Source organism: Delphinus delphis, chromosome 5, assembly GCF_949987515.2.
Source record: "Delphinus delphis chromosome 5, mDelDel1.2, whole genome shotgun sequence".
NCBI lineage: Eukaryota > Metazoa > Chordata > Mammalia > Artiodactyla > Delphinidae > Delphinus > Delphinus delphis.
Genome location: NC_082687.1, coordinates 134,955,678 through 134,980,879, shown reverse-complemented (window position 1 = coordinate 134,980,879; position 25,202 = coordinate 134,955,678). Strand labels below are relative to the sequence as shown.

General features: G+C 51.4%; 2 protein-coding genes across 5 annotated transcripts in view; one reads left to right on the top strand and one right to left on the bottom strand.

Annotated features, from left to right (window-relative positions):
* The first annotated feature begins 306 nt into the window (after positions 1-306).
* Positions 307-3,236, top strand: CFAP184 (cilia and flagella associated protein 184). Its single transcript, XM_060011877.1, has one exon. The coding sequence runs from the start codon at positions 307-309 to the stop codon at positions 1,939-1,941; it is 1,635 nt and encodes a 544-aa protein (XP_059867860.1). The 3' UTR covers positions 1,942-3,236.
* A 3,723-nt stretch (positions 3,237-6,959) lies between these two features.
* TBC1D14 (TBC1 domain family member 14) overlaps positions 6,960-25,202 on the bottom strand; it is a 103,233-nt gene continuing 84,990 nt past the window's right edge. For 3 of the 4 annotated variants that reach the window (XM_060013028.1, XM_060013026.1, XM_060013029.1), the window contains 3 exons: positions 24,941-25,050; positions 13,133-13,391; positions 6,960-9,656 (listed from right to left, as the gene is read on the bottom strand). In XM_060013028.1, coding sequence (XP_059869011.1) covers positions 9,591-9,656; positions 13,133-13,391; positions 24,941-25,050 — 435 coding nt within the window. In that variant the 3' untranslated portion in view covers positions 6,960-9,590. Of the gene's footprint in view, positions 9,657-13,132; positions 13,392-22,511; positions 23,451-24,940; positions 25,051-25,202 lie in introns of those variants that run through there. The other variant, XM_060013027.1, reaches the window with a different exon arrangement.

Below are 25,202 nucleotides of genomic sequence, written 5' to 3'. Positions count from 1 at the left end.
CCCGCCGCTCCCAGAGTCTCCCCGACGCCCCGCCCCAGGCCGGGCGCGGGGAAAAGGGCGGAAAGGAAGCGCGGCACACGCGCCACGCCCCTCGTGGAGCGAGCCTACGGCCTCCCCCAATCAACGCTACCCGTCGTCCGCTCGCGACCTCCCATTGGCCTGCTCTTGCCAGGAGGCGGGGGAAAGGGGCAGGGCGTCAGGAGGACGTCCAGCCAATCGCCGGGCCCACCGCGCGCGCCCCTGGTTGCCCCTGGAAACTTAACAGCCTGCAGCCGGGGACCGCGGCGCCGGCCCGGCGGGAGGGAGATGGACGACCGCTCCGACCACAATGGGGACCCCGAGAAGGAAGCTGGAGCTGTGGAGAGCCTGGCCTCACGGCTGTCCGGGATCAAAACCAGCTCTGGCCCCCAGTCCGCGGCCGAACCCGCGGAGCCGGAGGCGGAGGCAGTAGAGGCTTCAGAGGAAGGCGCCGAGCCGGCCGAGTCCCAGGAACAGCCGGCGGCCACCGAGGTTGCTGGAGAGAAGGGGCCCGGAGAGCCGGAGTGGCCGGCCGAGGCCGAGGCGGAGGCCGAGCCACGGGACCTGGCGGAGGCGGGGCCTGAGGAACCAGCGAAGCCGGAGCCCGAAGGCGGCCCCGAGGAACCAGAGGAGGAGTGGAAGGAGGAGGACGAGGCGGAGGTGGCGGCGGAGCCGAGGAGGAAGGAAATCCCGTCGCAGGTCTGTCTGCAGCAGGCCACGGCCGGCAAGGAAGAGGCTGCGCCAGACCGAGAGGCTGAGCGGGAAGGACAGCTGGCGGAGGAAGGAGAAGAGAGCGAGGAGAGCCAGAAGAAGCTTGTGCAAGGAGGCCTGGGCAAAACCGAGGACGAGCTGGGGGATTTGGACGAGGGACCCGAGCTTGAGAGCTGCGACTGGACTGAGGAGGTGCAGAAGCAGCAGGAGCAGCAGCTGCGCGCCGAGCTCCTGGCACAGTTCCGCTCCCTGACGGCGGAGCGAGAGCGCCAACAGCGTTACAGCATCTACCTGCAGCAAAGGATCCTCGAGGCGCTGCGCAAGAAGGGCCTGGATGCAGCCGAGGTGCCCGAGAAGGGCGCGGAGCCTGAGGCCCCCGAGAAACAGCAAGCGTACCTACGCCATCTGGCCATGCTGGAGGATCTGAAGAAGCAGGAGTCAGATGACCTGCGCTGGTACCACCGCGAGCTGGACCAGCTGAAGCGGCAGTGCGAAGAGAAGCTCTCCCGGGTGGAGGAGGAATGGCGACGCTTGCAGGCACTCAAGAAGCAGGTGGTGATGCAGGCCATGGGCAGCTGCTGGATGAGGGGTGGTCGCCAGGCCGCTCTGCGAGAGGTGGAGCGGATCCAGGCGTTGGAGGATAAGAAGGAGAAGGCGATAAGCGCTGTGAGGCTAGAGAACGTGCAGCTGAAGCAGAGTTTGGTGCACTTTGAAAACAAGCTGAGGGCCCAGGAGGACCAGACAGAGGGCCTGCTCCTGATAGATTTTGAACAGCTTAAGACTGAGAACCAGACCTTGCATGAGAAAGTCGAGGAGAGAAATGAGGAGCTTTTGAAACTGCGCAGCAAGGTGACCAACCATGTGCAAATCATAACCCATGTGAAGGAAAAGTTACACTTTGTGGACATAGAAAATGCGTGTAAAAAGTCAGAGCTTATGCAGACTGAGGCTCAGGTGGCCCTAAAGAGGGACATCCTGACCAAGACTAAGCAAGCCCGGGACAGCCTGCGGACTGACAACATCAAGCTGAATCAGAAGTGCGGGCTTCTGGGCAAGGAAGCACTCCTTCGGGACATGGAAGAGAAGGTGGATAGGACTGCAGAACTCAGCCAGCACTTGGAAGCCCTGAAGCACCATCACGCTGGGCTTATTCTGTCCTGCAGAGGCGTGAAGCAGAAGATCAGGGAAGCCAAAGCCTTTCTGCCTCCTTGACGGGAAAGAGTCGGCAGAGCGTCTTCGATCTCACCAAACTTCATCCTTCGTTAACGCTTATGCTCCATTCCTTGCCATTCTTAAGGCAGCCTATGATGTCTGGGATGGAACTGTGTTTTGTCTTCTTAATTTTTCAGCTTCCCAATTAGTGCTGCGCACAAAATTGAGTTAGCACTCAGTTCATACAGGGTTAAGTAAAACAGGTACAGAGGAACGAACAGGGATGACTTACTCCTCATAAAAAGCTGTCAAAAGCCCTTTTCTATCTGAGCAATTCCATAATTTCAGTGTCCTGACACTGAGGAGAACTCCTTCCTCCATGTGTGACAGGGTTCGACAAAGGGGCAGGGTGCCAACAACATTCCTGTGCATTAAGCTGTGTGAAATGCCCCTTGAATGCATTGAACTGTGTGGTCCTGAGTCTCCCGGCTCGGTTCGAACCTCACTAATTCCCTTAGTCTAAAATTGTTTTGCATGTAAGTAGCACTAGCTTCTGGGGTAATAAAAAAATACCCAGGAACAGGAGGAATGAGAACCAGGGAAAGGAGCTGACGTTCCTTCGTCTCTCCTTTTCCAATGAAAGGAGGCTCAGTCTGTCTGCTTAACTGTGAATGTTTGTTTCTGGCTCAACGAGTCTTCAATTCTAATGAAACGTTTTCTTGGATCCACGAAAGAAATGCATTGATCTGTACCAAAAAATGAAATTTTGTCTTCCAGTGAAGACAGAGTGGTGACTGTATTGTGTATTTTGCCAGGTGCAAAATATATAGACTGGTGACTGCCGACTGTCTGTAAGCCTTTTGTTTTCAGCGAGATATTTTCAGATCTTGGACCCTCACTGTGCACATGATTTCACTCTGTATCAAATATTAAAATGTCTCTCACTCCTTGAGTTCATGTAAGAAACACCTGATAGGTCTATCTCCTTAACCTGGAATCAGTGATGAATATTTTCCGGTTTCTTTGACACTTTGGGGAGCTAGGGGCTTGGTTTTATTTCTTCTTAACCTTAGCTTGGATTTTGAGATGTGCGGATTTGGGATTAACAGTATTCTCCCACCGCTAAACTTAAGAATAAGAAAGCTCGTAAGGAGGGTGACCTCTTTTTTGGTGCTAAACACCTTTAGAAACCCTTCTCTAGGCAGATGACTCAGTTGGTCGTGAGAAAATCACAATAACTTTCATCTTTTGATGACATGATTTTGTTTTCTGAAGTGTGTTCCCTTTAAAGCCAATAAAGGTTGATTAAAATTCCTTCAGCACACTTACACACTTTTTTACAACACTGTACTTATCAGAGCACACAAATGTAACAAGGAGGGGAGTAAAAAGCTTTGCCTTCCTACTTCCCTTCTCCTCAACCTCTACTACCTCTAATTTCTGTCTTCTCTCCACCCTATTCATCAAGACCAAAGTGAAGTAGTGAATCACTGACAAATAGAACTTGGTTTTCCCGGTGTCTCAAACTGAAAGCGACACAGGCGCACTAGGTTCTGTTGTGGCTGAGGAGGCTTGAAAGTCAAACTGGCAACAGGCTCGGTGCCTTCACCAAGCGAGCAGCTTTCATTATCAGTATCCAGCCCCTTGGTTCACTAGAGAGAACAGGTATTTTCAGCTGACTCTGAACCACTGGCAGTTACCCAGGTGGATCCAAACCTTTCCTCATAAGCCTTCAACCCAGTGACTAGCAGGTCTCTGCGAGCACAAAGACACAAAACAGACTGATGAGGCTGGCCTTGCTTTAAGCAGCAAAGCTGCCGATGGTCTCTCAAATTACATGACCTGTGCTGGAGATGTTCCAACTGACTAGATAAATAATCTGTTGATTATAGAAGCCAGGACCCTAAAGCATCCTCTCCCCCGTCTTACAGCCCTCTGCACCCCACAGCAGCCTGCGTTTAGCCCCATGCCAGCCTTTGACCCACCGCTTTGTGAATGTCTGCTTCGTCCTCTGTGCCCCCGAGACAAAGGCCCCGGAAGACAAGGACTGTTGGCTTACCATCCTCCTTAATGGCCAAGCACAGTGCCAAGCACACAATCAATGTTGAATAAATGTGTTGGACTAATGCATGATGTCAGTCTCATTTTCTGAAAATAAGGGTTACTTGAATGCCTGTTATATGTCAGGCACCAAGTTCTATGTCAGATTCAGAAACAATTACAGGCAGAAAAGAGGATTTCTCACGAAGTAGAACCACTGAGGAAAATGATAGGGGAGCAGGCTTGCAACCACGGAAGAAGGACATGCACAGAGTTGTCCATTCCAGCAGAGACCCTGCCTTCCATGAGGGGAAAGTTATAGAGAGTAGTGCCTGAGTTTGGACTAGAAATCCCTAAAACTAAGATTATTTTTATGAACACTAAAAGGCTAAAGTTTTTTTTTCATCTCTGTGTCAAAAAGTACAGGGCTTGGGGCTTCCCTGGTGGCGCAGTGGTTAAGAATCTGCCTGCCAATGCAGGGGACATGGGTTCGAGCCCTGGTCCGGGAAGATCCCACATGCCAAGGAGCAACTAAGCCCATGCGCCTGCGCTCTAGAGCCCGCAAGCACCTCAACGAAGAATAGCCCCCGCTCTCCGCAACTAGAGAAAGCCTACACGCGCAGCAATGAAGACCCAACACAGCCAAAAATAAATAAAATAAAATAAAGTACAGGGCCTGAAAAATGCAGGCACGAGAAAATTTGAATGAGGTGTTACATGAAACTAGCCTTCTGGGTTTTTTTTGTTTTCAACACTTTATTCTAATTTTGAAATACAAATGTACAACCACTTCTGGTCTTCAGGTAGACAGCCAAGGCCTTCCCTTAAGGGCAGAGTCTTTGATTCTCGAATGACTGCACCCATTCTGAATTGTCTATGGATTTCAGAAACTTAAATTTCTTGTAAAATAATCTCAGCACAGACTCCATTATTATTTTCTTTCAAAATCCTGGCCATACCACTTCCTAAATCAGGCAAGTTGCTCAGCCTCTTTGTACCTTGGTTTTCTCAGTACCCATTTCAGAGTTACTGTGAGGACCAAACAGATATTTTATATAAAGGCTTAACGTAGTGCCTGACACACAGTAAACACCCAACAGATGTTAACTATTTTCCAGTTGTGTCACCCACACCCAATTCAATAGCATTTTAAAGAGATCTGCCTTTATTGAGACTTTTCAAAGCTTTTAGTGTTCTTAGAAACAACAATTTCTTTTTGCACCATCGGTTCACGTAACATTAAATTATGTAAATACAGTAACTACTACCATTGGCATAAACAAACTTTGGAACAAGAATCACAGTGACTTACACTCAACTCGTAGATGTGGACATGCCAGAGAGCAGCCTACTGGGCCAGGAACGTTCAGGGTAAACTAGCCTTTTTGAAAACATTGGTCTGAGTCGGACGTGTCCACTGTTACAGAGGGTTTTTTGTTTGTTTTGGGCAGCAGTTGGCAGGAGTGAAGCAGGCACTATCTGGATAGAGCTCCAGGCATCTGAAAAAGAAACGCTTTTTTATTGGTAAATGAAAATCATTTTTTGGTGACATCACATTGGAAATTTTGTACTACATAAGTGGAAATACATGTTCATCTGCAGCTATAATTTAGATTTTTGCCACTCAACAGGGATGCCTGTCTATAAAAAGAGTTAATGCACCCCAATTTGGTACTGTTTATGTTTTAAACTTTCAGGTAAGTCTTAAGTCAGAGTGATGAAGCATGCAAATGCTATGAGTGAAAAGGACTCCAGGAGCGTACCTCCGCCGCTTCCCATCTGAGGACTTCCTTAGCTCCAAGTTCCCTCCGCTGGCCGCGCCCTTCCTCTGGTCCACCTGGTGACCAACAGCTCACCCCAAGGCCCCACTGGGTGGCCCGCACCTCCCCACCCCACTGGCAGCACCTCGTTCCCTCTCCTGCCTTCTCGGCAGGCTGCACACTGCGGGGGCGTGGTTTTTGAACTGTCAGCCCCCAGTTTCTCTCGGGAAAACGGTCCCCAACTTCCGCTCCCACCCACGGCTCACGCGTTGCAAGGGGGTCCTCCCCCAGGGGCCGGCCGTCGGGCACGGCTCTACCTCCTCCGAGCTGAGGTCAGAGGTCCCAGAGGAAAGCTTCCGAAGGCCCCAGAGCAACGTGTTCTCTGGGGAGGGGTGTTTCTGAGCAAGGGCTGGGGAGCCACAAGGCCAGAGTCTGAACCCCAGCTCTGCCACCAACTGGCTGCAGGGGCCCAAGCAGATCACTTCTGAGCCACACCTCAGAAATGGGGCAGTGACAGAGCCGCCGTGGACAGGAATCAGGTCAGCCACGGAGCACTCAGCCCAGAGCCCGGCACGGGTGGAGCAGTGAGCGAGCCCCCGGCAGTCAACCCTCGAGCACCCTCAGCCTGCGGAGGACGGACACCACAGGGCAGTGGCCCAGAGCAGTGAGGCAGGTCACTTGCGGAGAGAGGGCACCGTTTCTGAGCACCGTGTGAGGGCCCAAACACCCCACGAGCCGCGCGCCTCCGAGCACTGGAAGGAAGGGCGCACCGAAACGTGGGCATCGCTCTGCCCAGCTCTGCGGGACCTGGCGGCCTGCTCCTAGCCCACCGCCGCCACGGGCGGTGCTGCTGGTCTCCACCCCAGACGGGAAGGGGCCACGGCCGCCCGCTGACCTTACGAGGCTCCCAGCAGGGTCGAGGTAGTGTCAAGAGCCCGGCGGCTGGCCCAGAAAGCCCGATGACCTGCTCGCACGGGCGGCAGGCTCAGGGATGTGAGCAGGTGAGTGTGGCAGACACGTGGAGACGAGGGGCTAAAGCCACGGGCGCTCAGGCTCGAGGGGCAGCAAGGCTGGGGCTCCCCTCCGCCTAGAAGGGGTGCAGCACTAACTTTCCAGCCCTTGACTAAATTACCATAACTGTACCATCTTCCTTATTTAACTGAGACTAGTAAGTGGATTTTAAAATATTCAAACAGCATGATACTCAAGATCTTGCCATGCTTCAGGGTGAGAACTCCAACTTTAAACCAAACTGCCATGAACGTAAGTAACAATTTTACATGACTTTTATTTAATAAAACCACATATTTACAATTGAAAAAGTCCTAGTTTGATACACTTTACTAAATAAAATTAAAGGTTAACTGTACAAGCAATTAAAACATGATCTGTAGAGCAAGTGTTATCAGGGGTTTTCTATCAGCAAACTATTTAAAATAGTCAAAAACTGAGCCGTTAAAAAGTACCCTTTAAAGTGAACGTTTCTCCAGATGGGATTTCAATGACTGGTGGGGACACGGCATCCGACTCTGAAGTACCAGCTGCACAGAGGTCCCAAACCTGAAGTCTCACATCCTGAAAATCAATGGCACGGGAAGCGGAGAGGGCAGGCTTCCAGGGGCTGCACTTCAATTTCTGCTTCCAGTTTTTCTAAACGAGAAGGTCAAGCAGAGAAGCACAGCCCTGTGCTGTCCGGCAGCCCTCTGCGGAAAGGTGCGAAGTGACCCTAGACTTGGACTTAGAACTTCCCGGCCTCTGAAGTGGACGCATCAAACCAGCAAGAGCTTGTGTGGTCCCTGGACAGGTCAGGAAAACCTCCTTTGAACTAAAGATGTGGAAGTATTCCAGATTGGCCTGGAATCCTGTTTAAAAATGTAATGCATATATGGTGCTATCCGAAGAGATTTATGTCAAACTGTCTGACGATAATGTTGAGGGCTGGGGTCTGACTACACGTGAAGTTGCACAAACGCATTCTCGATAACTTGCCCACGCCCCCTGCTGCATCGCTTTCTGTCACCACTTAAGGAACATCTTTATGTACAGTAAGAAAATATATACATCTTTCAAGAACAGAAAGCCCATGTCATGGAACAAAACCAAGTACATCCGTGAGGAACAGTGTGACAGGGCTCGCGGCCCATTTCCCAGGCCGGGCTCAGCCTGGGTTACACTCAGCCGCATGACGTCAGGGAACGGCTGTGTCTGGGAGGCTGCCGAGAGCTGGGTGGAGACAGAACACCTCCTCCAGGAGGTCAGGCAAGTCAGCGTTTAAAGGCTGAGGCAGACAGTGTATGCAAGATGCTCTGCAACCTCCCTGGAGAGTTCAGCCAGGAACACAAGGGAAAAAATGACACACGGAACAGAGCTGGGACGGAGGGCATGAGGATGGCCACTGGCTCGGCACCTTGCTTTGTACCTGAAGTGTCATCGGCGGATATGGCAGATATAGAAAACCTATAAAAATAATGCTGTAGTTAGGCTCTACCCCAACCCGTGTCTCCCTGCCGCACGCTATGCTCTCAGAGCCGAGGGCGCTCCCGACATCAGGAACCAGGTCAGCTGGGGGCACTCCCTGGGGGTGGGACAGGGGGCTGACAAGGGCTGCAGGGCAGCAGGTGCCCTTGAACCTGGCCTACTGAACGCGCCAGAGAGCAACATGCCAACGCGTTAGCATGGAACCGGTTTCCGTGGAGACTGGCCTGTCCTTTGGACCCTTCTGTGCCAAAACTCTTCATGTCTTTGAATTTGGATAACCAAAGTTCTCAATACAAAGTTCTCAAATTAGTCAAGGAAAAGCTAGAACAAAAAAGTTGCTAACGAACTTGGGGAAAACCAGCTGTGCGGGGGGAAAGGCTGCCAGCACAGATACTGAGAATCCTGACAAGACGTACGGGCCGCTGGATCCTCAGTCCTTACAACCGTCCGTCTGTAAGTCAAATGCGTGAGGCGGGATCACCGCACGCAAGACTGCGCCTGCCGTTTAGGGGACAAGGGGAGTGCGCTGGCAGAGCAAGGGAGCAGCCCCCAACCCCGCCGTGCTGCGCCGGCCTCCACAGGAGCCAGGAGGGTGCACGAGGGGGTGGGTCTGAACACCCTCTTGCCTCCCCTCCGGCTCAGAGGGGCCGCCGCCGTCCGTTTCCCACTAGCGTGAAGCCCGTCTCAACTGTCGCAGCGTCTCTGTGCGCACCTCCTCCTGCTTGGACTCATCGCCACCACTGGACAAGCGTGGGCGCAGCTTCTGGGACAGCAGGGCTCCCACTGCAACCTAAGCATGCACTGTCAGCCCTCCTGCTGGAATTCTGTCAAGGCAACGTGGTAGAAGGTCAACCTGAAGGTCAGATCGTGTCCCGGGGAGCCCATGCGCACTCGTCAGCGGCTGTCCTGTGAGAACCCACTTTCCTGTAATGTTATCTTTGGTAGTTGGGCTTTAGAAACATGACCTGCGGCCCTCGAAAGATTATCTCGGTAACTAAATCAGTAATCCCTTTCTGACGAAAATATGAGCCAATAACATCTCTGAGGTCTCCCAAATAACATTTCTCATGCACCCTGGCTATGAAAAATTGTAATGTACTTTCCAGTAGTTGACATAAAAGCATTACAATTTAATTAACTTTTGCTGAAATGAGGGGAGGGGATTAGCCACTGCCCTATTTTTAAACCATGCAGAATATGCAGTGGTTGGCCATGGCCATCATTCCACCGAGCTTCTTAAGGCTTAGCCTTGGTTTAATTCTTTTAAAACTTTTTTTGTTTGTTTTGTTTTTGTTTAAGGCCAACTCCAGCATTAGGAATCAAACGTGAAAACAGCCCCTGTTCTTCGGAGCTGCCAGCGTGTCCGCCTGTAACAACACAGGTGCCACTTGGAGAACCGCTTCAGTGCCGAGCGCAAGTCCACCTGCCGCCTCAGTGTCTGAGAGATGGGCTTCCTTTCTCCATTTCCCGGCTGTCCTTCTGCAAGGCGGTCAGTACCTGGGAATCACAGGAAGACATCGGTGGGTGAGCGGCAACACACACTGAACACAGGTCCTGACAGCCTCCTGTCACCTGCCACCTCTCTGGTCCGTCTGCCACGCCTGCATCCAGACCCACCCTTCGGCATGGAAATCCGAGCACGCTGTCACCGGGCTAACGTCTACGGCCACTTCCCACCAGCCAGCAGGTACCAATGGCAAGGCAGGGCTGCGGGGCTCTGTTTCTTCCACAGCCTGGCTCCAGCCCCCGCACGCCCCACTCTAGAATGCCAACATCCTCTGGGGCCTTCACACGCAGCTGCCCCCGCTGCCCTGCCCCTCTCTCTCCACCAGCAAATGATGCATCCTTCTAAGGCCTAAGAGACATCAGCTCCTCGCACGCCTTCCTGGGAGTTCCCAAGGCAACTGAGCTCATTCAACTGGGTGCTCAGCTCTTAGTTAACACCTTTGTTTTTAAAAACGTGACATTCCACTCTGATTGCTTTATAACAGCCAGGACATAACAATAGGCCCCATTTATCGCACGCCCACTCTAGCCAAGCAGGGCCCTCGCCAGGCACCTCCAGCACAGCAGCTGTTTAATCCACACAACACTGTAAGTCACCTGAACAACAGACACTCATACAAGTGACCTGCTAAAAGCCAAGCAGCTCATATGGACTCAAACCCAGATCTGTCTGATTTCAAAACCAAGGGACTCTCTGTAGCACCTGTGCTAAACTACCTGGGCCAGGCACTATGCCACTTTAATTGAATTACAAAGTACAAGGGGTAAAGCAGAAACATTTTCTGTGGGTTTCAAATAAATTGCGCAGAAGGGCTAAAGGTAGAGAAAAGTCCCTCTCTCTACCTCTAAGTAAGTGACACTTTCAGCTAAACATAAACATTTAACTGTTTTGTAAAGCTCACCAGGATCTTAACCTTAAGCACAGTGTTTAAGAGAAACATGCATAAAGCACAGTTCCCATGGGACCTGGAACTGAATAACCTCGCTGGTGCCTACCAGCAGGCTAACTCCCATTACTGTCCCACCATCAGAGAATGTCCTACTATTTAATAACCTTTGACCTGGTTTTAACCAATAATTTTCACCTAAAATGCAAGGAGCAAAATGACAGATCTGGATTCAGTCCTTCTCTCTTCGCGTGTCTCTGTGGGTACGCAGGCAAGGGTGGGGATAGAGGGAAGGACCAGTGAAATACTGGGATGGCCAGAAAGTCCCTTCGGGTTTTTCCGTAATCTTATGGAAAGATACTAATACTAATTAAGGATTTCAAGATGTAGCCCCGTATTTTCATTCTGCGTTAATCAGGGAAAGGCTCTTCCCTCTCGCCAGATTCCTGATAATTATACAGCCAGTCCCGCTCACACGTGAGCTGAGTTGTTTTAACGGCTTTGCTGAGATACAGTTCACATACCACACAATTCACCCATTCAGAGTGCACAATTCAGTGGCTTTGAGTATATTCGTAGATATGTGCAACCCTCGCCACAGTCAGTTTTAGAACATTTTCATCACCCCATCCTCCAGCTATCACAGCCCTGCCCCCCACCTCGCCCATTCCCTTGGCAACCACTAATCTACTTCCTGTCTACAGATTTCCCTTTCTGAAACTGCATGAGTGGAACCACACAGTATGTGGTCTTCAGTGTCTGGCTTTGTCACTTAACATAATGTTTTGAAGGTGCATCCATGTTGTAGCATGAGTCAGTACTTCCTTTTTATAAACTGAACATATTTACTTCAGAAATGCAACTCATGTCACACTAAGCACAAAACAGTGGCCACCCCGCCCTGTAAAAGCAGGGGAGCAGTTCACAGTAACACCCAGGGGCCCACTATAGCAGCTGTGCTCCTTCCCAAAAGACCCAGATAGGAAGGAAGACCGCCAGCCAGAGAGCATCATGTAACAGGACAGGGAGATGAGGAAGGACTAGCCGCAAGGCAGACCAGAGGGCCCAGGTGAGAGGGGAACCTCTCTCTGGTTAATAAGTAAACAGGAACTGAACTGTACACTTTTAAAAAGGTGAATTTTATGGTATGTAAATTAATAAAGCTGTTATAAAAATAAAGAGGCTGCTAACTAAGATCAAAGGGAGAGAGTCTAATCACCTATGAAGGAATCTGGCCAAACATAAAAACTGACTGAGCCTTCAGATCTGTCAATTTACAGACATACAGCGTGGAAGGACCACGTTAAACACCACCACAGGGGACTTCCCTGGCGGTCCAGCAGTTAAGACTCTGCGCTTTCACCGCGGGGGGCGCAGGTTCAATCCCTGATCTGGGAACTAAGATCCCCCGTGCTGTGTGGCAGGCATGAATGAATGAATACATTTTAAAAACACCACAGGGATAGAACCTGCAAAATCCAGATAGTGGGAACTGCTATTGGACAAATGACCTCGTTTCCTCAATAAATAAAGGGGGAAGGGAGAAGTGGAAAGGTGGGTAACCTATACACTAAAAAAAAAAAAAAAAGACTTAAAAGACATTTCAACCAACTGCAATGTGTAGACCTTATTTGGATCTTGACTTAAGCAAACTATAAAGCTACTGCTGACATCTGAAAACAGAAATCTGAAACTGGAGATGTGACAGGCACATGGGGGTTCGTTATTCTATTTCATTCTATTTTTGAATGTACTTTAAATCTTCTACTAATAAAAAAGATTAATCAGGAACAAGCATCGTATGGCACACTTGAGCAAGTGCAAGCCCCCCCGGGACCTGATGCTCAGGCAAACTGAGCATACGCTGCGTCAGGAAGCAAGGTTTTATTTTTTCCCTTTCGGAATGATCAAGACTAGAACCAGACAACAACAGCCAATCCCACAGGGGACAAAACCTAAGAGGGGTGTCCAGAGGAGAAGAGAGGAACCTAGAAGAAGCAGGCCCAGGGTGGACGCACTCCCGCGCTATCGGCTCAGCTGCTCCGCTAACAGCTGCTAGAGCCGGAGCAACATATCCCCACATCCAGGGAAGCCCTCCTCCCGCCCTCCCCCTCCCCCTCCTCCCCCCACCCTCCTCTGCCTCCGCAACTGCTGAGAACACACAGTTCACCTCTTTGGGCCTCCCTTGTTTATCCGTGACATGGGGACAAGTTAGTTCCCTTAGTTTACTGTCTCTGACATTTAAGAAAAGGGGGGAAGGCTTGTTTTACAAAACACTATCTGACACGCAGAGAGTACTGGGACGGCAAACCAGAAGTTCTGACCTCCCAGTGCCACTGCAGAATGGGTGGGAAGGCTTTTATTCTCCAGCCCCTTCTTCTGGCAGAGACCCAGGGAGGAAGCGCCTGCCCAAGACCCCCCTGTGGCAGAGCCAAGCCTCAAGCCCAGGTCACCTCACTTCCAGCCCAAGAACTACTCCAGAGAGGGCCGTTTCCTCAAAGGGCACTCGGCATAACTCACTTCCTGAATCAGACCACTGAGCCATGGCTCTACGGAGTAGAGAACAAAAGACCCGCTTACCTGAGCCCACTTCTTGTTTCGACTTTGCATCTGAACTGCAGCTATGGAAGCAAAAAGCTCCTCTGCGGGCAAGTCCTCCGGCAGCCGCGTTAGGAACTGAGCTATGTGAATGAAGTCCATGTGGGTCAGGATGTCCTCGAACAGCTTCAGGAGGCCCAGGGCCGTGCGGAACAGAAACTGCTCCCCGTCACGACAGAACACATCCCACACACGACAGGCCAGATCCAGGGGCAAAGATTTGCTGTATAAAGTAAAGATCCTGGAAAAAAAGTTTGAGTTGTTCGCATTCTGGATGGCACAAAGAAAGAGCTCTGAATTCAGGTCGAATCCATTAAAATGCTCCCTCAGTTAGTCACTTTCATACTTACACTGCGGGGTGGTGGGGGGGGGAGTGGAGAAGCCCTAAGCCTGCATTAACTCTGACGGTCAATTTAAACATTTTATAGAACAGCATTATCAGGGAGCTTCCCTGGTGGCGCAGGGGTTAAGACTCCGTGCTCCCAATACAGGGGGCCTGGGTTCGACCCCTGGTCAGGGAACTAGATCCCACATGCATGCCGCAACTAAGGAGCCCCTGAGCCACAATGAAGGGGCCCTCCTGCCACAACTAAGACCTGGCGCAACCAAATAAATAAATGAAAAACAAAAAACAGCCTTATCAGCTTTCACAGAGAATCTCAAACACCGTACAGTTTCTGAATTGGACATCAATTACTTCTACGTACAACACATATTTACCGTGCACCTACTATGTGCTTATTACTCTGAGGTAAGTGCTAGATATAAGGTTAATAAGGCAGACAGAGCTTAGAGTCTGGTAGGGAGTAAAAACAGCCAATGGAAATGTGTAATTCAGGGACTTCCCTGGCCGTCCAGTGGTTAAGACTCCACGCCTCCACTGCGGGGGACACAGGATCGACCCCTGGTCAGGGAACTAAGACCCTACGTGTCACGCAGTGTGGCCACAAAAAACACACACACACACACACACACACACACTCAGCATACACAAGTACCCATTACTTCTGAAGAGTACCATACACTTTTCTCCCAGCAGGGGTCAGCAAAGGAACAGAGTAAATTCTTCCAAATAAATTTGACAGTGGATTACAAGAAATTGATCTTATATTTAGCAATGCAAACCATCAGATGAAAAAAGTGAAACACAGATATGTACTCCCTTAGAAAACTGGGATGGTCACAAATCAAACTACCAAACAAATACAGTCTTAGGTGAGCAAACAGGTCTAATCATCTCTACCCTGGACTTGGGCCTATGTCACAAAGCAAGGCGAGTCCAGGGTGAGATGCAGGCCAAGCTGATTCTCTGTGAATCCGCCCTCCTCCCGCAGCTGTGAGACGCAGCCCGGGTGCCATCTCCGGGTGCTTCCTGACCCCCACCCGCTCCGGGCCCCGCTCTGCCCCTGTGCTTTGACCGCGAGCTGTTTGCTCCTGTCTTCCCCACGGACACTGCCCAAGAGCAGGGACTCCACCCACTGCATCTCCATCCGCAGCACCTGGCGCAGCACCTGGCATTCTCTGCTGAGGAAGTGTGTCCACAAACTCCCAGCCGATCCAGGACGGTACAGGTGTTAGTGGTTCTCACTGCCTTCTTCCCTGTATTAGTCCTCATCACAAGTGGGGACGTTCTCTAGCCCTCCTGGAAAATCACTTGTCCACAGGTTTCAGTATTTCCTCAGTGCCCATGCTGACTCGAGACCCACAGGGCCCGTGAAGGCAGCTGAGCTCAGGTGCTGGACTCAGACGGCGGGGCTGCCTTGGTCAGGAGGTAGTGTCACCAGGCCTTTAACAGCAGGACTCTCACTCTCCTACAACAGATCCTACCAGAAACATTACACCGGGACCTCGCTGGTGGTCCAGCGGTAAAGACTCCTCCTTATAATGTAGAGAAGGCGGGTTCGATCCCTGGTCAGGGAACTAAGATCTCACATGCTGCGGGTCAACTAAGCCCGCGTGCGGCAACTACTGAGCCTGCACGCCTCAACAAGAGCCCGCGAGCCGCAACTAAGACCCGACGGGGCCAAAAGTAATGAATAAAGTAAATAAATAATAAATCTTAAAAAAAAAAAGAAATGTCACCCCATGCTGGCAGACGTGCTCACAGGTTTCACAGGCACGGGCTTCCTGTCTGCCGCAATCTACTCTGCCTCTCTTCCCCTGGCAGGATGCTCTGCGGAGGAGCATTCAGACAGCGTGCTAACTGAGACCCAGTAACCTTCAGGGCTACCCCCGTCAGTGCTTTACAAGGTTCAAGAAAGGCATAATAATCTAGATTTCAACTCAGATGATGGAAGAGGGAGACAGATGTCAGAGAAAAATCACCCCAGCTCCCGCCACCAGTGACAGAACCAGACCCTGAACCCATGCCCTGAATGTCCACAGTGGGCCACGTGCCCTCAGGCAACATGCTGGGGAGGACAACCTACCTTTAAAAGGTACAACCAACCTTCAGCCTGAGGGTTTTACTGTCTCAAAAGACAGAAAACCATCTCATTACTCAGTCTAGAAAACACAGTTCAAGGGACAGCCAAGAGATCTTTGTTTCGCCTCTCAGTTTGAACATTCTCAATTCTATCTAGAAGACATTTTATTTTTAAAAAATGAAAAAGAACTGACCTAATCCATGCCAATTCATCAGTGGAAATCAAACCTTTACATCTTAAAAGCAGAGTCTTGAGCAAAAAAGATGGGAAAATTGAGTAGGTATAGGCAAAGAGGGAGAAAAACAACAAAAGAAATTTCTCCAACATAATATTCTCGAGTTCAGATTTGTGTGTGGGTCTTCATAAACTACTTCAGATATATTTTGAACTTTACAAAATTAAGCCAACATCCAAATGATGGAGAATGCCACATTCATCTGGGACACAGTAAAAGTTCTATACAAGTGTGATTTATTATTACATTTTTTAAAAATGTATACCAAAAATGATATATATTAAACACATTCGAAGTACTGTCTATGGAGTGGGGATGGGATAAAAAGGAATAACGACAGACAAACAAGAGTAGCCTTGCATGAAATAGTGACACTAGTTTACCATGAACTCAGAAGTATGATTAATTTAATCCTCTTCAATTTACATTTTTTAAAAAATTCACAAGAATTTACCAATCAAGCTGTTATCAACCATTTGCTTTACTGAGTTGGCAAATACGCATTATTTGCAGGTAGCATTTGTAGTAAGTCAACGGTTCAAAGTTCAAAAAACTCACCCTGAACTTAGGATGGACTTAAGATATAAAAACTGGACTTCCCTGGTGGTGCAGTGGTTAAGAATCCGCCTGCCAATGCAGGGGACACGGGTTCAAGCCCTGGTCCGGGAAGATCCCACATGCCGCGAAGCAACTAAGCCCGTGTGCCACAACTGCTGAGCCTGCGCTCTAGAGCCCGTGAGCCACAACTACTGAAGCCCGTGTGCCTAGAGCCCGTGCTCTGCAACAAGAGAAGCCACCGCAGTGAGAAGCCCGCACACCGCAACAAAGAGTAGCCCTTGCTCGCCACAACTAGAGAAAGTCCACACGCAGCAACGAAGACCCAACACAGCCAAATAAATAAATAAATAAGATATAAAAATTACAGCCAAGCCCAGCCCACCCCAAAAAGAAAAAAAAAAAGGGAGCGCCACCCTTAATGCCTGTGATGCCCACCTGCTCCATCCTGCCAACCATCCTAGGCATCCCATTACTCCATGAGGTCACTTCCGAGATCTGAGCCCTGCTGGTTCTCATCAGGTCAGTCCATTCATCATCAATATTTTCCAAAGCCTGCTCTATGCCAGTCCCTGTTCTTTGTGCTGAGGCTATACAGCACAGAACAGAACAGACAAGTTTCCCTGCCCTCATGGGTGGAAAGGATATGCACAGAATGTCAGACGTTGATTTAAATAAAAGCAGGGGTGGGAGATAGGGACTGCCAGTGTGGCTGTGTAAACAGGACGGTCAAGGAGAGTGCATCACTGAAAAGTGACACTTCCATAAAGCCCTGAAGAGGAAGCGGCAAGGCAGGAGAAAGGGTCAGGGAAGTACCCAGACAGAGGAAGTGGTGAGTTCGCGAGCTCTGAGGCAGGAGTAAACCCAGCAACACCCAAAGAGCAAGGAGGCCACTGGGCTGAAGCCAGAAACAGCCAAGGGGAGAACACGAGGATGCCTGTGGGGACCAGGGGCCCAGCACACAGGACCTTACAGGCTGTTACAAGGCCTGCAGGTTTTATTCTGTGAGTGGAGCATCTGACCAAGGGTGGGGCCTGTCCCCTGCGCTGAGAAGCGCCTGCAGGGGAACGCAGGCCTCACTGGGCGACCGCTGAAACAATCAGGCAGGTCAGCACAGCACGGCAGCAGTGGAGGTGGCCTGAAGCAGAGAGACTGTGGACGGACTCTGCGACGGATGTGTCTCACGGGAAATGCAATGGAGGGGTCTAAGATGCAATTCAAAGGATGGAGTTCTCGTTTAAGGAGATGTGGGATCGCTGGTTTGGACAGGAAGGTCAGGAGGTGAGTTTGAGGCATGTTAACGTTGGTAAGCCGGACATCCAAGCAGATAAATGAATTAATCTGGAGTTCAGAGGGCTCTGGGCTGGCGACAGTTTGTGTATAGATGGTATCAGATAAAGGAAGTATTCTAGAATCAGAGAGTGAAGAATGTCAAATGCTGCTGAAAAGTCAGATAAGACTGAGAACTGATCACCAAGCACATACTTCATGCAGAAAAGTAGGAACTGTGCCATACATTGTATCATTTACTATTTTTTATGTACTGAAATGGAATTATTAAGGCCTTGAATGTACTATATCTTAAATACAATGTGCCTTTCAAATAAAAACGTTTTAAAATTTTCCCCTGGCAGATGTCTACTCACCCACAGCTCAGCGTAGGTGACCCTCTCTGGGAAGGCTGTTTCCTGGCCCCTGGGCTAGGCTGGGTCTCTCCCGATAGACGTTCACACTGCACCTCAGACATCCCTTTCATAACATTCATCGAACGGGGATGGGCCTCCCACCCCAGCTACCTTCCGTGCTCTGAGCCTCACAGGCTCTGGGAGGCCTCCCAGCAGTCAGCTGCCGGCCCCTGGGATCCAGCCCGGGCCACCTCCCGCTCGACATCAAAATTCCAGGGTCACTGCCTCCCGGTCTCCTGCTCTGGACGGCCAGCCTCTGAGCAGGGAGGTTGTTCTCCTCCCCCCTCCCCTTCAAGCAGGGCTGCTCTGATGTGCTCCAGCGTCCGCAGGCTCCCTCCCTCTCCTCCCAGCTCCTCTTTCACTGGAAAACCATTCATTACCAGCAGCTTTCAAATGCTTGACTGTATTCTAAACCACATTCAGACTCAGAACCAGCTGTGAAGAGGACACTGAAACAATGCTCTCTCCTGGTTTCCTCTCAGAAGAGTGGTTAATCAGACTCCATTCCTGCTGTGAAGAGCCACTCAGCTCCCTGGGGCTGAGGTGAGCCGCACCAGCCCACAGCCCACAGCCCAGGAACACGAGGGCTGCTGTGCTGTGTGCACAGGGCCCTCCCTGCCTGCAGTCCTGCAAGTCTGCTCCCCAAGGTGGACTCGGCTTCACCCTGCTCCAGCCAGGATGCGTGTGGAAGAGACGGGGGCAGACGGCGAAAGCCCCACGGGCCTTCCCAGGACCGCTGGTGGTGTTCTCCCATGGAGGAAGAGAGAATTCGAGGATTTCTCCCCCAAGACACGCTTGCTTTGCTCCCCTGGACCACTGCATATTACTGCACTGTATATGAAAGATGATAGTTTCAGGTACCGATTCAACTAATGCATAAAAATGTCTTTTTCTATTGCTAAACTAATGAAGTGGCTATAGGCTCATAAAAGACAACAAACACAAATTGTGTGTATCTATTTCCCCCTTAATGTATGTAAGAGGAACAGTTTCTTCCCTGTCAAGCCTTCACAATTTCCAGAAAACATTCTTATCTGGCGATGCCTAATCTAACTGCTTGCCTGCAAACAGGGAGCACAGTCGGGGAAGGGAGGTGGGGAGGGAGTCCACCACTTCCAAAGCTGGGCATGGAGGCAAAGCTCCTTCTCAGGAACCAGTAGTGGGAGAACGGACACCCACCCTGGTCTGCTTCTCAAAGGCCCTGGCGCTGCAGGTAAAACAGAGCCGCCAGGAAGCACATACTTCCCGGGGCTGGGCGCTGCTTTATAAGCTCCTACCTGGATTATCCAGTTTATTCCTTGAGGAAGTACAACAACCACCTCCATTTTACAGGTGAAGAAACCACAAATAAAGGGAGGCTGTAGGAACACAGACTTAGCCTGAGGTAAAAGGGCAAAGGTCACCTAGCAGTCTCCCTCATGGAGAAGCCACCGTCAGAGACGTGGACCTTCACGGCCTGACATCACCGATTTCCAGCTGTGCCCACATTTTCCCATCCTGACCAGTTCCTAAGAATGAGCCTTCGTCCCCAGAGCCCTGAACCCCACTCCCAAGCCCATGGTGCTCCAGAAACTCAGACAAGCAGGGAAGACGCTGCTAGATAACTACCTAGCCTCCTTAGATGTTGTGAGGATTAAATAAAACAACATTGAACACCCAACGCACAGCTGCATTCATTAAATAATTGAAGGCAGTTGTATGTGTCTTGGTTCAAACTTAATTAATAAGCCCAACCCCTGACGCAATCCTGGAAGCCATCAGCCGGATCCGCCTCTGAGCCCCCAGAGCACCCTCCCACTTGAGCCCGAAGGTGTTCTCACCTTAGGCGCCAGCACCAAGCAGCAGGTAAATAATGTGGCCCCTGCATTAGCGCCTGGGCTCCATCTCAGCCAGGCTGCGGTGCGCTGGCGACCACAGGCTGCGCGGGCCCTTCCTGCGAGCAGCTTTCCCACCTGCGGCCTTGGAACCCTCCTCCAGCCCTCCACACGCGCTGAGGAGGCCCCCGCGTGGGCCGGATTCTACTCCGGATGCCGGGAGTCCTGCGCGACAACCCCACCCTGGAGGAGCTCTCAGGCAGACCCGGAAGTTAGAAGCTAATGGGTGAGGGGCTTCCCTGGTGGCGCAGTGGTTAAGAATCCACCTGCCAATGAAGGGGTCATGGGTTCGAGCCCTGGTCCGGGAAGACCCCACATGCCTTGGAGCAACTAAGCCCGTGCGCCTGAGCCTGCGCTCTAGAGCCCGCGAGCCACAACTACTGAGCCCGCGTGCCACAACTACTGAAGCCCGCGCGCCTAGAGCCCGTGCTCCGCAAGAAGAGAAGCCATCGCAATGAGAAGCCCGCGCACCGCAACAAACAGTAGCCCCCGCTCGCGGCAACTAGAGAAAGCCCGTGGCAACAACGAAGACCCAACGCAGACAAAAATAAAATGAATAAATTAATTTAAAAATAAATAAATAAAAGCTAATGGTGAAATGTATGCAAGATGCGATGGAAACTAAAATCTTCCGACGGTAATTTCACCTTGAACCTGCCTTTAAGGTAGAGACTGAGTGTAATGACAGGATCTCCAAGTATCACCAAACGTCATTCAAGAAACGTTAATCAGGATAGAGAAAGTTCTGCTTTTATTAATTCAGGATTATATATTACAAAACCTACTCACGCCTCCGAATAATTCTGCCGTTTGACAGCAGTGGGAAATGTTTTTGTAAGTTAAATGACCACATGTCAGTCCTCTGCCTGAACACTGAAAACTCTGTAGGAAGATGAGCACAGCGGGCAAGACCCTGTTGTGACCCTCCCGTCTCCGTGTGAGCAAAGAAGAGCGACAAGCACACTAAATAAGACCCCTTGTCAGGAAGGCGACATCGGCAAGTGAATCTAAGTCTCAGCTGTGAAGTCTCTGTAGCGCTGGGCAGACAGCAGCCCCCGGTCCACGTGGGGAGGCTAGCACCCGAGTGAGCCTCGGGCTGGACTCCATGGATTTTAAACCCAGGACGGGCCCCTCAGGAACACATGCGTTCTTGGCTCTAGGACTCTGAGCCCAGCACGGGGCCAGGCACTAGGGACACAGAGGGGACTGACAAAGCTCAGTCCGTTACCGGAGCAGCAAGAAACCAACGATGCTCTCAGTGGGTCGGTGCTGTGATGGACGGAAGCGTCAACTGCTGGGGTGGAGGGGAGAGAAAAGAGGATTCTGGAAGAATAACTCTTAAACTGGTCAAGACAATGTCCTATAAAGCTACAGTGTTATAATCCAGGGGGTGGAGAAACTGTCCTGGGAGTGAAGAAGGACAATTCCTAGATGGCCTCTGGTGGGCAGACGGCGGGGCAGGAGAGGAGATTTTGTCATCTAATCTGAGCACCTACACAGCTCACCCAGGACACTCGGCGGCCGAACCACAGGGGCTCCACAACCCTCCGACATGGACAAGGAGAGTCAGCCACCGGCACCCTCTGCAGACCACACACAGTGCAGCTCCACCAGGCGTGTGCAGCTCAGGCAGGCCCTGATGTCAGGGCTGTAGATGCGGCTTTGGGAAAGTGATGTGATGTAGCAGAAGAAGCAAAAGCTCTGGAGAGAGACCGATCTGGACCGCTCACCACAGGTGTGACACTGGGTAAGGGGCCTCAGTGGCTTCCTCTGTGCTAAGACGGACCTGCTCCAGATGCTGTGAAGGTGAAACAAAGCAATGAATGTCTCTGAAATGCCAGCGTCTAGGGCAGGTCCTGAGCAACACCTGCTCTTTCCCTGGGCCTCCTTCCCATTGCCCACCCTGTTTCTGATCTGAGCTTCTACCAAGAGCCTGAATCACTGCAGACCTTCTATAAATGTGGACTGCAAGGAATCATGAATGCACTCAACTCAAATAGTTACTAAGGCCTGCGCTAGGACTGCGGATACAGGCAAGGTTCTACTTGGTCCTAATTCTAGAAAGCAGTCCAGCACTTCACCAAGAATAAGCCAACACCAGCAGAGGCCCAGGCACCAAAGCACAGCGGGCAGCATTCACGAGGCATCAGGCACCGACCACATCACATCACAAAGGTCTCGGAAGAGGAATCCTCGGAGCCCCGTTCATTGAGACACCCAGTGCTCTGCTGCACGTTCACTGCCCACATGTCTGACGCACACTGTACGCTCTCTCGTCAGAGTGCTGATGCGTCTTTGAGCTCTGGGACCCACCTCGTGGGCTACGCTGCCTCATAACTAAATCCCTTAGCGAGGACTCTGTGGGGAGGCGCACAGGCTCTGGAGCATGAACACCAGCGGTACCATCCAGCTGGCCGGGTGGCCTTGGGCAGGTCACTCTGCCTCTCCGGGCCTCTATTTCCTCACATGTAAAACAGAGGTGTTACAATTCCCTCCAAGGGCTTGTCCTAAGGGTTAAATGAGATCACGTGAGAAGCAGTGGAGTCAATCGGTGCGAGTCCCCTTGGCCTCTGCCCCCGCTGGGTTACAGCTATCCTCGGCCTAGAAAAAAGACAGAGAAGCGCTCCCCAGGACAGCGCTCTTCACATTGCCCGTCGTGACCATCACTGATCTCTTGCACCGTGACATCATCAGAGTAGGTCAGCACCAGCTTTTTGAACAAAAACAATAGGAAATTCCAGGGCGCTCTGCACATAGTAAAGGCCAGGTGCTGCTTCAAAACACCTGTCTCAGTCATATATGTATATATACATATTACATTGCTGCACACATGGCCACACACCGGGTCACAACACAAAGTTTATTTCCTTTTGCAAGTCAGGGTGAAAAAAGTTTGAAAGACACTATTCCAAGACAGTGTTTTCCAAACCTCCCTTTAACCTGGAATCCTAAGAATCTAACTTGGGGGCCTAAAACAGGTAAGGTAGAAGTTGGAGACTCTGGTCCCATGTTATCCTCTCGTAACACCCTCCCCGAGGGGTCACAGGCCCCAGGCCTGGGAATCTGTGAGGCCAGGGTTCATAGTCAAATTACAGCACACGTGCACCAACAGGGGTGTAGAGGCACAGCCTATGCAAAAGTTGACTGTTCATGGTGTAGAGAAATCATTTGTTGGTTAAATTAAGGTGGCCTTTCAGGCAGGCCCCAAACACTCCCACCCGGCACAGCCAGACAGGTGAGCCCAGCACCCCAGCAGTGGCCGCTTCACGGCCTGATGTCTATACTATTCTGTAGTGACGTCAGCACTTGTGGCCTCAGCTACGAGCTCTGACCTCCAAACCCTTGTTCCCAGCAAGAATTCAGCGTAGTCAGAACAGTCTCAGGGTTTAGAACAGAAGTAATGAAACGCCAAAAGTCCCAAAGGCTCATTCCCACGGGTGCAGACAAATCAGCTTTATTTAAGGGACTGAGCCTCGTTTCAGATGACATTCGGACTTGACCTTCTAGAAGTAAGCCTTTTGTCTCCTGAAAAAAGTGAGCAAAAAAAAAAAAGTCAAACCAGCTACACGTTCCCAGCAGTTTTAGATTCACTGCGCAAATTAGTGCTGGAGCCCAAACGGGCCTTTCAGTCGAAGTACGTCTTTCCTTCTGCAGAGCCCCTTCTGCAGGGCGGGGCAGGGGGATGTAGGGTGATCACCTTACAAGGCCCTGAAAGGCTAACCATCTGGGTAGGCAGATGAGGAAACAGGCTCAGAGAGGCTCCACAGCCCTCGCTCAGGCCACAGTTAAGTAACGAGAGAGGCCAGGGGTCGGGCGGGACTGTGGGACCCCGGAGCTGACACTCTTCCTGCAGTGGGGCCTGAGGCGCTGCTCCCTCTCTGCCCCCGGCTACCGCCAGCCTTCTCAACTGGCCCCCTGCGGGTGACATTCCAGCCTTTCCCCAGGCCGCCACATCCACTGTGAGAGAAGACTTGCCGGTCTACCGCTCCACCCCGGAACTCTCTGGAAGCCTGTAAGTATACTCCGAGGTCCGACAGGTTCCCTAAAGCTGCCCTGTCGCCGCATCCGGCCCCTCTGATCTCGGCTGGTCCCTGGTCCCGTAGCACTTGCCCTGGGGCCCCAGCCCGCCCTGGCCAGCGCCCCTCTCTCACCCTCCACCCACTTCTGCGGCCTTGGCTCAGGCCCTGCTCTTCCACCCTTCGTCTGTCCCGCCTCCAGGCTCCCCCGCCTCCCCTAACCTAAAACTCACTTCCAACAGAACGCACCTCCATCCTCACCCCAAGCAAAGGCCTTCAACTGCTCCCTCTGGCCCCGGTAATCCTGCCCGAGCTCCTCAGCTTGGCATCCAAGATGCACCAGACTCGGCCTCCCGAGCTCTCGCCAGCCATTCTCTGCCCTGCACTTTAGGTTCCCACATCGCCACGCCAACTGCTGCTGCCCTGATGATGCTGCAGCACCGCATGCTCATGTCACGTCTTGCTCAAACTCCCGTGTTACCTTGTGTACCCTGACCCCTCGGCCTGTCTCCAGGCCTTGGTCCTCCCCTTGTTCCAGAGACGGCATTCATCACATGCTGCGCAGCCTCGCTGTGCACGGACAGCCTCTCCCCCGAGACAGAAGCTCCGGACAGGCAGCTCCGCCTGCCTGTCTCCGATCCCAGCGGAGAGCCCGCACAGACCTGGTGCTTAGCGACGCCTCGCAGAAGGAATGGGTAAACGGCACCTTGGCAGCTGAGAGTCCAAGACACCCTTCTCCCCTGGAGGGAGTTCAGGAGGACCAGTCACAGTCACAGGCAGCGCTCAAGAGAGTAACAGAGCCGAGCAGGTGACCAGCAGCACGGGGCTGAGGACACGGGGCTGAGGACACGGGGCGTATCGTGCTCAGGGCGGCTGGGGAGACTGTAAGGCAGGACGTGGGGCTCAGGTGAGCCCTGAGAGAAGCTGGCAGTGAGGAATGAAAAATGGGGGCACGGAGATGAGAAAACACTCTGAAAACACATAAAAATGCAGTCTTACCAATCGATTAGGTAGATGTCTGGAGTTAAGTTGTTTTTCTTGAAATGAGCAAATAATTTCGGCAAATTTTCTTCAAAGAACACCTCAAATGCAGCAAAATAAGTCAACATCTAGGGAGATAATGTGAAATACACTAATAAACTCGTTATCAGCACACGTTTCCAATCTACCAAAAACAGTCAATATACGTACACCTTTAGAATCTAACAATCATCTTCGTATGTAAATTCTCACACACCTTCATCGGCAACCCGACACTAGG